Source organism: Chlamydotis macqueenii, chromosome 1, assembly GCF_036417535.1.
Source record: "Chlamydotis macqueenii isolate bChlMac1 chromosome 1, bChlMac1.mat, whole genome shotgun sequence".
In the NCBI taxonomy this organism is placed as follows: Eukaryota; Metazoa; Chordata; class Aves; order Otidiformes; family Otididae; genus Chlamydotis; species Chlamydotis macqueenii.
In genome coordinates this window covers 69,286,493-69,302,711 of record NC_141556.1, presented here as the reverse complement: position 1 = coordinate 69,302,711, position 16,219 = coordinate 69,286,493, and the positions used below count along the sequence as shown (strand labels likewise).

The 16,219-nt window shown below is 42.2% G+C and overlaps 1 protein-coding gene across 2 annotated transcripts; it reads left to right on the top strand.

The window, feature by feature from the left end:
- Nucleotides 1-2,500: 2,500 nt before the first annotated feature.
- Nucleotides 2,501-14,262, top strand: ATP6V1E1 (ATPase H+ transporting V1 subunit E1). 2 transcript variants are annotated; one of them, XM_010128128.2, is made up of 9 exons: nucleotides 2,501-2,630; nucleotides 6,175-6,240; nucleotides 7,767-7,876; nucleotides 8,364-8,430; nucleotides 10,196-10,285; nucleotides 11,626-11,694; nucleotides 12,092-12,186; nucleotides 12,957-13,044; nucleotides 13,645-14,262. In XM_010128128.2, exons 1-9 carry the CDS (start codon nucleotides 2,598-2,600, stop codon nucleotides 13,705-13,707), a joined length of 681 nt encoding a protein of 226 aa, XP_010126430.1. In that variant the 5' UTR covers nucleotides 2,501-2,597; the 3' UTR covers nucleotides 13,708-14,262. The 2 variants fall into 2 exon arrangements, with proteins under 2 accessions (XP_010126430.1, XP_086611888.1); XM_086755762.1 differs by lacking the exon at nucleotides 11,626-11,694.
- Nucleotides 14,263-16,219: the final 1,957 nt, after the last annotated feature.

The window sequence follows — 16,219 nt, the reverse complement described above, 5'->3', positions numbered from 1 at the left end:
CGATGGTATGACTAGAAGATTGTTTTTAATAAGCTGAGAACTACAGAGTTCTACTGGAAATGAATCAATATTACATCCATTACTGATCCTCTAGAGGTGCTTAATGGATAGAAATACTGGGAAATATGACAGCCATTTATTTGGGCAGTGGTTTTCATTGACCTTAAAGGGGCATGTAATTAAGTGAGCATTCTAGGCAAATGGTTTAATTTTTTTTTTTAGGAAGAAAAACAAAAACTACATGAGTTAGCTACTATAAAGGTTTTCAATTCTTTCTAGCTTTAAACCATCTTACCACAATATTAAATCATTACAAACCCGGCTTTCATTAACAAGCTGTCATTCGCTTTCTTTTTTTAATTTGCCAAGCACAACTTGGGTTTGAAAGCGAACAGGAGGACGGATAGGTAAGGCAGAAGGGCTCGTTCTAAGTTTTAACAGCGCCAGACAAAGGCACAGCCGAGGCGGCCAAGCAACCTGCGAGAGCGCAGCGTAAGCTACTCAGTTACTACGGCGATGAATGAGATATTTATATCCGGGCTGAAACAGCAAGGAGCAAAAAGCCGGGATGAGTCAGCCAGTGGGGTCCGTGCGGGAGCCGCAGCCTACGCGCTGCCGCGGGCGGGCGGACAGGCCGCGGCCCCTACGGCGGAGGAGCTCCCCTTGCCGCCACCCTTCGGCAGCTTCCGGGGGCCGGAGGCGGCTCAGCCCCTTCTCTCACACCGCGGGGGCTGGGGCCCGCAGCCCGCCGGGGAAGGACGCGCAGGTGGACCCCACCGGCCCTCAGCGTTGCCCCGGGACGCGTCCTTCAGCCGCAGCCACGGCGGGGGCGGGGGTGGAAGCAACGGGCGCCGAGGGGCGTGACCCCCGCCGCGCCCCGCCCCCGCGGAGAAGTTCTCCGGCCACCGACCCCGCGGCGAGCGGCCCCCTCCCCTCACAGACAACGCGCGGGGCGGGAGAGGAGGGGGGGGGGGCGGGAGAGGAGGAGATGCGCGGGCGCGCGCCCGCAAGGCTGCCCAACGGCCGCTCCCCCCCACCCAACTCCCGGCTGGGGGCGGGAGAAAATAAATAAATAAATAAATAGGCAGGTAACTAAATAAATAAATAAATAAATAAATAAATAAATAAAGGGCTCAGTCGCCCGCCCGCCCGCTCCCACCCCCTTCCTCACCTGCGAGCGCCGCGGGGGGGGGGCAGGGAGGGGCGGGCCGGGGCGGGCGAGGAGCGGCGCTGCTCCGGGTCGGTCCGCCGGGGGTGGTGGGCGCGCGCGCGCGCGCGCGCGAGGCGATGCGAGCTCTGCCCTAATTTGCCGCCGCCGCCGCCGCCATGATGGAGGGGCGGGGAGGAGGAGGGGTGGGGGACGGACGGCGGGAGGAGGGCATGACGTCACGGCAGCTGCTGTCGCGCGTCACGGGCCCGCGCCGCGGGGCGGGGCCCGGCAGGACGCCTCTCCCGCCGCGTGACTTCCCGAGGGGGCGGGGCAGGCGCGGCCCTCCCTTCCGCCTCGGCGGCGAGCGGGGGGCGGGGCTCTGGGCCTGCAGTGCAACGGCGGGCAGCGGTGTGAGGGTGTTTTCCGCGCTTAAAGGCAAAAACTCGAAAAGAAAATGGAACCGGAGCGTTACCGTGTGTGAACCCCTCCGCCTTTTCCTCCGAGATTCTGAGGAGAAGCACAGGCGGCAGCTGGTTTCCGCGGCCCTGACCCGGTTCACGTGACGACAGGTGCAGGTTGGCCGGTTCAGAGCCTCCAACAAAGACCCCACGCGAGGCGGTGGAGCGTCACAGAGCGCCCGGGCCCGCGGGAGGAGAGCGAGGCTGGATAAAGCTCCAACCGTTTCAACGTTGATTCTGTCTGAAAGAAAAGTGTTCTCGAGCTCCAAAATACAAGGTTACTCCCTGCATTGTAACACAATTGCAACATGAGGGAAAAAAAAAAATACATACAGATTTTTGTGGTTACAAAAACAAAAGTTTCTCACATTGAAAGGCATCCCAAAAATTAAGCAGGAATAAGTCATGGAGAAGCACGGGTGTAGCAAGTGCTGCATCTGACAAAGATTTGTAACGAACACTTAGAATCATAGAATGGTTAGGGTCGGAAGGGACCTTTAAAGCTCATCTAGTCCAGCCCCCCTGCAAGGAGCAGGGACATCTCCAACCAGATCAGGTTGCTCAGAGCCCCATCCAGCCTGGCCTTGAACGTTTCCAGGGATGGGGCTTCCACCACCTCTCTCTGGCCTGGCCTCAGCTGCCGCCCCGACCACCCCAGGCAGACGGGAAGGACGCCCGCCGAGCCCTCCCCCCGCAGGAATGGCGGCGCGCACCCGCCGCGCCGCGCCGCGCCGCCCCCTCCCTCCGCCGTGCAGGGGTCGAAAGACGAGACCCGCCCCCGACCACAAGATGGCAGTCTGCCGCGCGCACGGACCCGCCCCCGTGACGCCAGCCAAAGCGCAGGTTTCTATTGGCCCGGAGGAGAAGGTAGGCGGGGAGGCGTGACACAGCGGCACCAGCTGTGACCCGAACCGGATTTGATTCCGCTCGCCGTCGCCAACGGCCTCGACCGTCTTCTCCCGGTCCCCGCTGCCGCCAACGCCGCCGCCATGGCGCTCAGCGATGCCGATGTCCAGAAACAGGTAGGGCCGCAGGCCTCAGCCCCAGTGCTAGCGCGCAGCCTCGGGGCCGGGGGAACTGATGGGACGGGCCCAGCCTGAGAAGAGAGGTGCCGAGGCGGCGGAGGGGGCGGTTTGCAGGTGGCTTCCTTGCCCTGAAGCCGTGCTGGGTGTGGGGTTCAGGTGTGCCTGAGCCCCAGGGCCGTCCGGCTAGTGAAAGGCCAGTGGGAGCGAGAGGCACGGTGGCAGCTCGGAACCCAGCAGCAGGGAAAGCGGCTGCAGCCAGTTGCGGCCGGTTCCCGTTTTAGTTGTGAGTTGGATTCTCCCACTGTTCCACAACAGTGGCGCTCTCCTGGGGAAGCAAGGGTTGGTGAAGGGAAAAGATATTCTCTGGGAATCTTAGTGAGAAAGAGAAATCTCTGAAGAAAACGATTTTTTTTTTCCCTGGCAGCATTGATTTACTTGAACTTTATTTCATTGGTGAACTTTATTGAAGCATTTAAATGAGACGCTATGCCTGATGAATGAAAAGGACCATGAGTGGCCTTCATGCTGTCTACAGTGTTTAACTGCACTTTAGGGCAGGTAGTACTTATCTAGGGCAATGTATTTGTCCTTTTAGGTGTTGCTTTCTAAGGCTTTCCATCTCATTTTCTTATAGCTATACTACATCTAATTAGCTGTAACTTAGCATTTGGATAGGCTGTTCAGCGTTTTCAAATGCCTTTTTCACTTTTGTATCCTAAGCAGAGTAGTGCAACCTGGGCTTCTCTTGCAATGGAAACTTACAGCCCTGAAGTCTGACTGTGGACACTTCCTCCTGAGGCAGGACAATTTGTCCTTGTTGACAGTAAACATTGCCCTCGCCTAAAAAAGCTGCTTTGAGCTGGGTTGAAAATGGCATGCCATGTTAAAGACTGCACGGATCCAGTCAGCACTGGTCTGTGGAGTTTCCTACAGGTGATGAGCAGATCAGCCAAGTTCTCTTTGTCCTTGGCATCATAAGTGCTTAGTGTCTCACTTTCTCATTCAGTAAACATAATCTCTCGGCAAGGAAGCATCACATTGAAAGTAAAATCAGTAGGTTGTCTTTCTGCAAAAGGGGAATTGTAACATTACATTCTCTTGCCTTTTATCTTCAAAGCTTGTTTGTTTTTTTTTTCCTCCCTCTTCCCTGAAGATCATAAAAATAAAGCTGACATTCAAGTGGTCTTGCTCAGCCACCATGGACCTGAACTTCAAACACTAAACACGTAATGCTAATAGCGTTTCAGATCTGTGACTTTCCTCTCATTGTTTTACACTCCTGAGCCTCAGATGATCCCATTAACTGGAAAAGAGAATACTGCTGGTGGCATGACAGTTCTGCATGTATATAAGCCTAGTATGAACTTGCCAACTGGTCCTCTGAACTCTTTACTTGCCATGGCACTTTCAATAATTTTAATATTGAAAATAATCTCTAATTAAGATTTTTTTTCCCCATTGATAAACTTGCTTGCTTTGTTCTGTCAATAGTGTTTGATAGATTATTTCAGTCCAGTTTGGCTAGTCACTTCCAGCTAAAGCCAGACTAACATCTCAAACTTCCCATGGAAAGGATAGTCACGCTACTACTCATGGGAAGAACTCTCTATTCCTTTCCATAGGAAATACTACTATGCAAAAGTTGTTAAATTCATTTGAAATTAATATCTCACTTAAAAAAAACCACTTTAGTCTGTCTTGCTAAAACTAATCTTATTTATAGAGGTGAAAGTCTTACTTAGGATCTCTCTTCATTGCTATGAAAAGCAAAAAGGGATTTCAGTACAACAGATTTTGAAGGAAATAATGCTGTTCAGTCTTATCAGACTAGGGGAAATGCATGTCTCATCACCTTGCTTCCATCTTATTCTTCTTTGTTACGCCAAGAACGTTTCTTGAACACCTAGAACTGTTTAAAGTACTTTTTCAAAATTTGGAAACCAAACCAAACTGGAGGAAGTGGCTTAATAATATAAGGGTTACTGCTGCTCTACAGAAGTCCTTAGTCTCTTTCAACAATAGATTATTTAGCAAAATTATTTCCATATTTTGTCTGCCTTTCATGTCCTTTCTGAAATGCAAGTAGATCTAAATTTTCGTTCACCCAGTCATCTAATCAGATGAGCGGGGTAGGAAACTGATGCCATAGGTGGATATGCACTTGAAAGTGTGGCAAACTGGAATTAAAAGAAAAATTGCTCATTTGACTTTGAGGATGTAGATACTATTGTTCACTTCTTCCACTGCACACGCATAAAATCTTCCACTTGTCTGTTTACTTCCGTTTTTTCATCTATATGGGCATAGTGGTGTTCTGCACGTTGACTCAGTTTTCACATTGGCACCTTTCTTATCTCTTTGAAATATTTTTATTTTAACATGGGATTGTATAAATAGAATCTTTCCAGTAAGTTTATTCAGACCAGATTGTCTGCAAAGTGTGCCTCATCACTAAGTGCAAGCAAAAAGTCAGTGAGTTTCTATGGTCAGCTCAAGTATGTGGTCCATTCCATCTGCCCTTGGAAAGGACTATACCTGTTCAAAGTTGCGGTTTGGTAGGGCATGAGTCCTTATGGTCTGCCCCAAATGTGAACCTAGAAAAGCATGTGATAGTTAGAAAAGCATGTGATAAATAAGCAGAACTCAGTATAATTGCTCTCCTTGTTTTCAAGCTGTTGGATCTGCGCTTTTTAGAGTTTTGAGGTAGTTTCAGAAAAGTTCTTCAAGTCGAATATGTTAATGCTCTAAAGCAGCATGTGATATACTTGATGTGGTCTCGATGAACTTGTTTCCCGGCTCCTCCAAACTAATATGCAACTACTTCGTTATGAAGTCCTTTTGAGTTAAACCATATAGCAGCATTTTTTTTAATGACCTTGTAAGTTGTTACAGAACTTATTATATTTTTTCAAGAAAGATTTCTCAGGTGTGTAAAGGAACTTCTGGTTCTACAGGTCTGACCAGGGTGGTCAGTAGCCCATTGCTTTACTTCACCCATCATCTAGTGTGGAAGGCTCATCATTCAAATGCCATCTATGCCTGACTTGGAGCCGGAACTCTATGTTACTCTTCTATGTTTCATGCAACTATCACCACAAACAGACTATGTTAATTTTACCATGTGAGAGTTTTTATTTTTATTTTACTAATCTGGAAAAAAACCCACTTGTTCTCACTAGTGAAGGATGAAAATACGCAGCCTCGCATTTGTACAAATTGTCTTTGGGTTTTTTTTTTGTATAGTTGCATATGTAAAGCACATTCTTCTAACGACAGCCAGTGAAACAGCATTATATAGAATTATTTGGGAAAAAATATATTTTCTTGTGATCTGTGTTAAGATTAGTTGACTCTTTGACCTGCATGCTGAATTTTGTTTCCTTGAAAAACAATATTATTATATGAATTAGTAAATGGATATGGAGGAGTCTAGCGTACAAATGAGGAAAAAAAATAAAATAAAAAAAGAAATATGTATATATTTCCTCTTATTGAAGCCCTTTCCAATAGCAAATATTTTATTTTCTCTCTCTTGTTACAGATCAAGCATATGATGGCTTTCATTGAGCAGGAAGCCAATGAAAAGGCTGAAGAAATAGATGCAAAGGTAAAAATGGAAATTCAGTGTCAGTAAGTGCAAAGGGAAAACTAGATCTGACATCCTGTTTTGATAGTTGCAGTCAGAGCAGTGCTAGAACACTTTTGTAAGCTACAGCGTGCTTAGTTTTGTTATCACACAGCAAAAAATGATGCTATCAAATAAAGTTAATGTTTGTTAGCTTTTCACGAATCAAAACAAGTCAGAGCTGATTTTGGTCAAGATTTTAGTAGTAGTTCTTAACTATAAATTTATTCATATGCAAATTTTTTTTTAAAGCCATGAGGAGAGCTGAGTGCTAATGTGAATAGACTGGATTAAGTGGAACAACTTTCACCGCCTCATATATGTAACATGACATTGCTGAGGTTTAAGGGAGTTCTCTGCATAGTTATGAATTCTGTTAAGGTTTGTCATAACAAGCTGTTACCAGAAGGATTAATTTTAATTTTTGCTTGACTTCCGTAGTGTGTCAGGGAGAGACATTAGTAGAAAATCAAAGCAATAGTGCCAGTAATGTTGCGCAAGCATTCATACGTGTACCAAAATGATAAAAGGTGAAAGTTAAAGTGGTTGAATTTTGTTGGTGAAAGTTTTTTTGCAAGCAGGTTCATAACTGTACCTAAACCTGTGCTGCCACCTGCAGACTTAATTCTAGATGTGAATTAGTAGGTATCCTGGGGAACTAAAGCATAAATTTGTATCTAAAGCATGAGTTTAATTACTTGCAGAATTCTTTACTTAGGTGAGTGAAGAGACTGAGTTTAATACTAGACCCAGTAACAGAACATAGATGTTTCCATGTAAAGGGTAAGGGGTGCCTTACAACCCGAACAATCTGCATTCCACCAATACTGAAATATTTTGTTGTTATTGTACTCAGCATATTTTTTACTAATAATAGTTAATCTCCCTTAAACATTTAGATCTCCACAAATATTTAGTCAGTACTAAATCAGATGTTCCTGATGGTCTGCAAACAGAATTCAGAAGCTGAGATTGGGTTCTCAGGTATAAATATTAAAAATTGCCATTTGTTTTCACATGCTGTCTGGCTTGGCTTCATAAAAAAGTAATAGCTATATTGTCACTCTCCCTGTGTAAGAACTGCTTAAAGTAATGAAGTTTGTGGACACTGAGGGCTGGGTACCTGGTTTTAGGTAGAATCTCTTGTAGCCAGAAAGGACACCAATTCTACAAAAACAAATCAGACCTGGAGCTCAGATAAAGGGAGTTTTGCTGAACAGTATAGGATATATAAATTTGGTAATTTTGTGCCTGAGGAATAAATACTGCGAGCAAACATGTCAGTCAATTGATAAAATAAGCTGTATCTTAGTTAGCAGGGTTCTAGTTCACCTGAACTTGCTTTGACTTGAGTATTGGTTGAAATGTTTTCTTTATCTGGAACCATAAATTGTATCATCCTAGGTTATCTATGAACGTGCTCTGAAAGCATGGGTGTTTCATTTTGATTCTGTTTTTTTCAGCCCATGGAATCAATTTCCACTTCAGTTATTTAATTTTTACTACAGGCAGAAGAAGAATTCAACATTGAGAAGGGTCGCCTTGTTCAGACACAGAGGCTGAAAATCATGGAGTATTATGAAAAGAAGGAGAAACAAATTGAACAGCAAAAGAAAATGTAAGTTGCTTAGGTTGGTGGTTGACTTCAGAGTCTGGGCTCTCATTTTATTGATGATTTTATACAAAACTGTTTTTCCCTGGCAAATAGACGAATTATAGACAATATATTTAGTTCTAATTGTGAGTTTCTAGTTTTTCCTGGGGAGAAATTATCAAAAGTGAGCCACAATAATGTAACTGCTAGTAAGTGTGGTGAAAGAATCTTTTGTATTTCTTTATATAGTTGCTGTCTAGAACTCTACCCTGGTCTGTTACTCTGGGACAAGTGATCATGTCAGGTTTAGTTTTGGTGAGTCTTCACGGAAGGATGGGATTCTGCATTGTAATCATTTGTGCAAGTTCAGAAACAGATTCAAACAGGTCAACAGGGTTTGTTATTAAGTGTTGTCGTATTGTTATCTTTAAATATAGAGCATACAGTTAAATGTTGCAGTTCTTCTGTCAAAGTCTGATGAATTGATTCAACTTTATCATGCAACTTGCAGTCAGATGTCCAACCTGATGAATCAAGCAAGACTGAAAGTCCTGAAGGCAAGGGATGATCTTATTGCGGTGAGTATCTCTGTAGTAAAGACACAGAGGTTCTATTTCTACTGTCTGTTCGGAAATGTTCTTAACCATTTTATAAAGAAACATATGATTTGTGATTGGGTGACGTTTACTTCAAAGTACAAAAATGGCTTTCCCAACTGCTCTGAAAAGTCACTAAGGATTTCGTCCAGCTTCACTTCCACTAATCTGCTTTAGCTTGTTTTCACAGTTTCTATTACCTGCTCTTTCAGGGAAATACAGTTCTCTTCCAGGAACATTGGAGGAGATGTTGTATTTATCATTTGGAGACAATAGTTCCTGCTTTTTAAAGAAATAAGCTATCTCTTGCATGGTTAGTAGAACTTTGTGCTTCTATTTGCCTGAAGCAATATTTATGCATTCAGGCTGGCAAGGCTTAAGCAAGTAGGCTTAAAACACCACTAAGTGGGTTTTTCTGTCTCCTTTCAGGAGACAGAAGTTCAGGCTTACTATGTTTATCTTACCCAATGTGTAGTCTATTCTCATTCTGCTCATTATACAGTTTGCAGGTTTCCTGTTATCTTTTACCCAATCCCAGGAAGGATTTGAGTGTTCATATTCTGGCTAGGTGGTGCTGTTGAGCTATTGGAAAATCTGTGAGACCCATAAAAGTGAAAAATAAAAAATTGGGTGATGTTACTCAAGTTGATGCTACCATGAAAAAGGGGAGTTAGCAGAAGAAAATGGCCAGTTTATGGATGCTTTAAACCTAGTTTCAAACTTTAGATTTTATTCACAGAGAGGAGGAAGGTGGGTGGCTAAAGAGCTGACTCTATTGTGGTAGTCTCTGCTGGGTAATCTCTTCCTCATTTATCAGCTGACTCAACCTTATGCTTCTGAGTAATGCATAACACTCTTCGTCATTTTAAAACCTTTAAAGTCACATGCTGCTAGCTCTTTCTTACCCTATCAGATCTTCTGCCTCTTCTATGAACAAGAGAGATGAGCAGTCCCAGAACTGCTGTTAGTCTAGAGTGGACATTAAAAGTAGATTTGACTGGGACATTAAATTGTGGTGGTCTTATATCTTAGTACTGACTGTGTTACTGTACACTCTTCTTTCGAACACTATGAGGCAGGACAGTAAAGAAAGGTTTATACCTAATTATACAATTTCTTTATTTGGGGTAATTGTGATGGTTCAGTTCTAGGCCCTGTGTCTGAGTTAACTTCAGTTTCTTAAAAATTCGCTCTCATCTGATACAGATTTGCTGAATAAAGATAATCGAAATCAGCTACTTCAAATTAAAAAAAAAAAGCGCTCAATTAAAAAAAGCTCTCACTTTTAAGTTTTGACTTGCATTTACTTACAATTAAAAATACTTAACTTGAATATTGTTTGATAAAAAGATCAATTAGATTGCTCAACCACAAAGCTGAAAAAATTAGTTGTTTGGACAACTTTATTAGTTTACATTAGACTGTGATTTGCACAATATTTAGTTCGTCTGTCTGAATTAATATTATAAATACTATTCTTTTACTACCAACTTCTCACTTTTTCATGAAAAGTAAATTATTGTCAGGTTATAATGGGTTCAGATCAGGGCAGGGAGAAGGGAACTGTTTGGAAAGGATATTGTGCCATGCACAGAAATGAAGGTCTAACTTGGATGAACACCAGCTGGAGTGTACGTTTACGTGTTGGCAGGGTGTGATAGCTATAATAGGAGTACAGAAAGTTGGTAGGCATGAAACCAAATGCCAAACAGATGGGCTCTGCTGATCTGATTTCTTCTGAATGTAGGATTTGCTGAATGAGGCCAAGCAGAGACTTGCCAAGGTGGTGAAGGAGAGTGCCAGGTACCAGACACTGCTGGATGGACTAGTTCTACAGGTAAATATTGAATTGTAACAAATAGATGATCACAGCCCTATCCTCCTAGGTATCTTTCTTCAAACATAACCCACTGGAGGTTACAGTTGTATTGGCGTCTAGAGTGAATGTTGCTGGGTGATCTCTGAGTTTTAAACATCACTTCTGCTGTATCTTTCAATCTTGGATTCTGAACACATAAGGCTGCAGCTTATTTTGAGGTATAAAACCTGGTATAGCAAGCAGCAGTTCCATTATAAGAATAATTGCAGATGCATGCACATACATTGTAACATGCACATTTAGGTTGCACACATTAAGCTTCTGTGGTAATTAGCTGGATGAAACGCAGCTTTGGCAAAAGCTGTTTCTCCAAACCTGTAAGTCGATACTTAATCCACTTTAGAAATCTTTTCCGCATTTGAGACTTATAAGTCCTGGCTTTGACAAATTTACTGTAGTATGACACTCATCTGTGGCAGGCATACAAAGCTAAAATCAAAGCTTTGCTTAGCTAGGATGCCGTCCTCAAGCCCCAGAAATTAACTGCTGAAAATCCAGTAAGCATTGGCAGGGTGAATCGTGCGACCACTAGTGCCACCCCCTGGTGTGAATTGGTCCTTCAGCTGTAAACTCACAGAAACCAGCCGCGAGCTCTGCTGTCCGCAGTTTGGTGGCAGACACTAAACACTAAACAGTGTTTCCTACCAGCTTGTACTTCCGATTCAATGTTGTTTCTTTGTCACACTTAGGTCTGGTATTGCTGTATGTCAAACAAACCTGTCTCACTCTTGCAAGCTCACCACATTTGTCTTGGCTCGTTAGATTTGATCCAGTGAGGGATCAGTACTCATCAATACTTGCCGCTGGACTAGGTGATCGTTGTGGGTCCCCTCCAACTGGAACTAAACCTGATCTATTCTAGTGTATTACTACAGGAACTGCAGGGCAGGAGTTACTAGAACAGGTATCTGAAACTACTGTGTGTCTTCCCCCGAGAGCTGCATAGAATATCAGCTTGGCTGCACGCTCAGTCTGCTTAGACAGCAATGGTCCTTATGTATAGATGTACATTGTCTGAACAACTCAATCCTATGATACACATTTAGTTGCACCTGAGTTCCAAACTTGAAGCTAACAAAGAAACAGTCCATAGTTGGAGGCCCTTTCCCAGATATTGGTGCTGTCCTCTCAGAATGTCCGGATGAGGTGAACTTGCAAGCAAAGAACTAAATAAAATAGGCTAATATTGTCAAATTTTGGTTTTCAAATTGATCAGATTCTTTCCTTTCTTCACGTTAAATAATTCTAAGACAATTAAACTGTTACTTTTCTGATACTGCAATGGTTATCTTGTGCAGGGATTCTACCAGCTGCTTGAGCCTAGACTAGTTGTTCGGTGTAGGAAACGGGATCTCCCTATGGTGAAGGTAAGACACCTAGAAGAGTATGACAGTATCCTGTTCATGAAAGCGGAGACCTAACTGCAAGTGTTTGCTGCTCAGGCCCTATCTGTGTGACAAGAAAGCAAGCTTTGCTTGCTGCACTCTGCTGCATGTGCAATGCAAGAGAACAAGTACGCTTTTCAAGTTTAGGATTGTTTGCTTGCTTGAGTATTACCTAGGAAACTCTAGACATTGCTACAATGTTAAGAATAATAATTGCTTTTGTCTCAAAAGCCATGCTGAAATACATTTGCTTAATTTTCTAAAAGAAAAAAAAAAGCGTCAATCACTGTGTTTTATTACTGCAAATGAATGAGTGACCAAACCCAAGTGGTGCACTAGCATTTGTCAATGCTAATGAGAGGTTTATCTTGTATCCTAGAGTGCCGTACAGAAGAGCATTCCCATCTACAAAAATGCCACAAAAAGGGATGTGGATGTTCATATTGACCAAGACAACTTCCTGCCGGAGGAAATGTAAGGAAAATGGGAGTCTTTTATACAGAGCACTAACTTAATGCTACTTTTCAAGCCACAGCTCCTACTAGAACAGTCTCAGGAAATTATATATGGAATGTTCCCACAGTGTGTCTGCTGCTGTTCTAGTGGAATTTGGCACTTCTTTGTATTAATCAAGCACAGACTCTGCAGTTTCCTCCAGAGGCAAGTACAGTCTCAATCAAAAATGCCAGTAAAAGTTTTGTGCGACCTCCAGCCTGATTCACAGTACTGAAGCAGAGAATAACTGTCACAAGGTGCATATCATATGCACTCATGTGCATAAGGTCATAAGGTGCTACAGGATAATTGTTTGATGGGTTTATGTCTGCAAGGCTCTGTTTCCATATAGTATAAAGAACATGGGACAAAGCTGCATATTCTGATAGCATTCTTCCTTACCAAAATCTGAAAGCTGTCTATTAATAATAAAATGCAGAGTCTGAAGCTGTTTAGAAGTGACAAATTTCATAGTTCTGCTTGCGTTTAGATCATACTAATGAAGACCCTTTTATGGAGCTGTGGTCTCAAATAACTCCAAAGATACTTTGGACTGCTGCTTCAATGGATCACTTTGTGCTGACTTCTACTAAGATATGATGAAAAATAGTTAATTTTTTTTTTTAATTAAAATCTTACCTATGTATCTGACTTGCCTGTAAGCACTGATTTGGGATAATCTCTCTGCCACATTCTGAGTTTGATATGTATCTTGAATTTCATGGAAATTTTTTTTTCCCCCTTTCTAGTGCTGGAGGTGTTGAAATCTATAACAGTGATGGTAAAATTAAGGTTTCCAATACCCTGGAAAGCCGACTGGACCTTGTAGCCCAGCAGGTAAGTTTTTTCTAACAGCCAAAGTAACGTAAGATATAATTAACTAGTTTTTTCTTGTAATTAAATCCTTGTGTTTCCAATGTGGTAACATCTGGTAACAGATCAGATTTCAATGTGGATGACAAGTAAGAAGTTGTTTTTTAACAGAAAGAAGCAAATTACCTACTGTTTGTGCTTCTCCACAACAAGCATGTCTTTTTCCCAGAATGATGCTGTTTGAATTAAGCATGAATGTAGAACTCTAGGAATTATGATGCTGAAAGACTAGTTATGACTGCACTGCAGTCAAGATGTTGAAATGCTAAGGCTAACTTGAATTACCGAACCTAGCTTGAGTACTAGAAACTTTGACTGGGACCTACTATACCGTAGTGGTAAAAAAATTCTCTCTGGCATCTCTTTCTTTTGCTGCAGTATCAGTAGTCCTTTAAGACTATAGAGTAGCAGGCAACATGTGATCAGATAAAGGCTTCCGAAAACTCAAATGAATTGACTTCTTAATTTTGAAGCCTAGCCTAGCTATCACACAGTGCCTGCAGTGAGGAATGCACAGCAATTGTGTTGCCCATTGTGTGTAACTGATGTACTTTTTCTCAACAGATGATGCCAGAAATCAGAGTGGCTCTCTTTGGTGCTAATGCCAACAGGAAGTTCTTGGACTAAACCTCTATGAAAGAAGGTGGGATCTGTTCCACTGCCATACCGAAGGGGATGCAAAAGCATCTGCTAATTTAAAATCTTGAAATGTAACATTACCTTGTCATCCAATATCTGTTCTCCAATGGAATAATTTTGCATACCTGCTGTGCTTAGCCTCTCTACTTGTGGTTAGAATGTATTGCTTGAAGGATGTGAAGACATACATATTCATCCACCAGTAACACTAGAAAATGGAGGCATTGGTGCTCTTGGCTTTCCTTGCACTGTTGTGGCTTTATAAAGACAAGCGGTCCATTTAGGGTCATTCTCTTTGCTTTGGCCACATCTCTTTCAAGTTGTCTAATCTGTGAAGTAAATTACTATATTACCGATGGGAAATCCCTTTTCAGTTAAGGTCTTCAGTGTTACAGAGGGCATGCATTCCTTCCCAGGGTTAGTATTTTAATTCACGTTACTTGGTCAGGCATTTTTCTGTTCTGTATATGTGATTTAAAAAAAAAAAAAAGCCTGAGCCTGTAAAACTTTATTTATTAAAATAAAAATGCGTGTGTGTATGGAGTTCTTTGTAGCTTCTCTCTGGGGGATTGGCAGCAACCTTTGAAAAGTGAGCTTTTGTGTATCGGCACTTACTACTTGAGGACTATGTGCAATAACTGTTCTGTGAAGCTAGAATTTGAGTGCATGGAGTACTGTCAACCTGTTTGCTTGAGCAACACTGGATTGTAGGTAAGGCTTTAGAACAGCACTCTAGGATGAGCTTCATTCTTCTCTAAAAAAAAAAAAAATATCAGTAGTTTCGCTCCCTCAATCTTCTTTCACAAGACAGAACTAGAGTAGCACAACTGCACTACTTAATCATAACAAATACAATCCGTTTCCAGTTACAAGTTTGTTGCTTCTGTGCAGGAGATCCAAACCATACCCCTGTAGTAATGAAATTTCAGAACTTGAGGAACAACAGCTGACTCTGTTGCAACTATTCCCTCTATTGTTAGAGTAACTGTGAAGTTAATAACAGTAGCACAACTATATTCGTTACCTAATCTGTTAAGTTTTACTAACATGTACTTCTCCTTTGCTTCTGCAGTGATGACTAGTATTGTCTCCACCTTCTGTGGTATAGGAAATAAAAAGATTCTTGCGGTGATATTCCACACTACAAGCCTCTGCCAGAATACCTGACTCTTCACTTAGTGTTCTGTTCTGAAACTTTTTTCATGGAAATAAGAAAATACTGAAACAAATTACTGCTTGAATATGTTTTGAAATCATCTTCTCCAAGTACTGCAGTGATTCAGGAATGGTCGGAATCTTACTTTGTGCCATGAAGAATACTTGCCAAGCTGCAGCAACACTGCTTAATGCAGTGTTTTTAACCTGAGGCCCTTTCCTCTCAAGCTGAGGTGCATGCCCTCATGTAAAGAATCTAAATGCTACATAAGGCTTTTACTACTTCATTTCTTTAAAATCGAGATTGACTGCTAAGAAATCCTGAATCCAAACATATTTAATCTTTTTATTTCCTCTTTAAAATGAGAATCTTTAGCAAGGATGCTTTTTCGTTTTACTGCTCCTCGCTATTGGATTTAGGTGCCAGTTCTTGTTTTCCACATACATTGTTATCGTATTTATTTTTTTAGTGCTTTGCTTTTTGGTACATGGCTCTATTACTGGGCAGTGAGTGTATCTGGACTAAAGTCTTGCTCTTTCTAGATTTTGGATAACTGTTATAGCTTTCATCTTTGCAACTCTCAGTGATTAAGCTTCCTAACTAAGCACTGGCTCTGGTTTTGTGAGGCACCTGTGGTGAAGGAAAAGTCTTCACATGTCTATGCTTAACTGTGATGTTTCTTGTTTCAAATAGTACTTTTTGGAACAGACTTGGTTTGGTCCTTTCTTATGGTTTCATCCAGCTCATTGATTGTCTGCAAGTGATTTTTGAAAATGCAGTTGAACATATTTGAGTTCTTATTTCCTCCACAGCTAGGGCTGGAATCAGAAACTTTAAGTGTTGAAATAGTGCTGTGTATGGAAATGAAATATTGAGGGGTGAGGCAGGAGGTTACTAGGCTCTGGTAGGTGATGTGCACTGTGAATATTTACTTCAATGCTCAATGAAGAGACTTCAGACAGCTCGTAAGATCATCTCTAAAGAAGTGAATGACCTCGATTTGGGCATCATCATTTGCAACTGTAGCTTTTATGTTGTCCTAGTGCTACTACTTCCCTTGGAAAACTGACACAGGCAATGGTGTAATGCATGTAGATAAAGTCACAGGCAGAATAAGCTAAAGGTTGGGACACAGAAGAGAGAGGTGGATCTGTTCCACATCATTCCACAGCGGTGAGGTTTTATTCAGTAAAAAAAAAAATTGTATTGGAAGTTACCAAGACTTTTTTTCTGATACCAATAATTTAAACATGCTCATCTGTGACAAAAAGGGATGATTCTTGGTACAGAGTCTGGTAGTCTGCTTCTTTCATGAAGGTAGCAAGACCCTCACAAATCCTGATC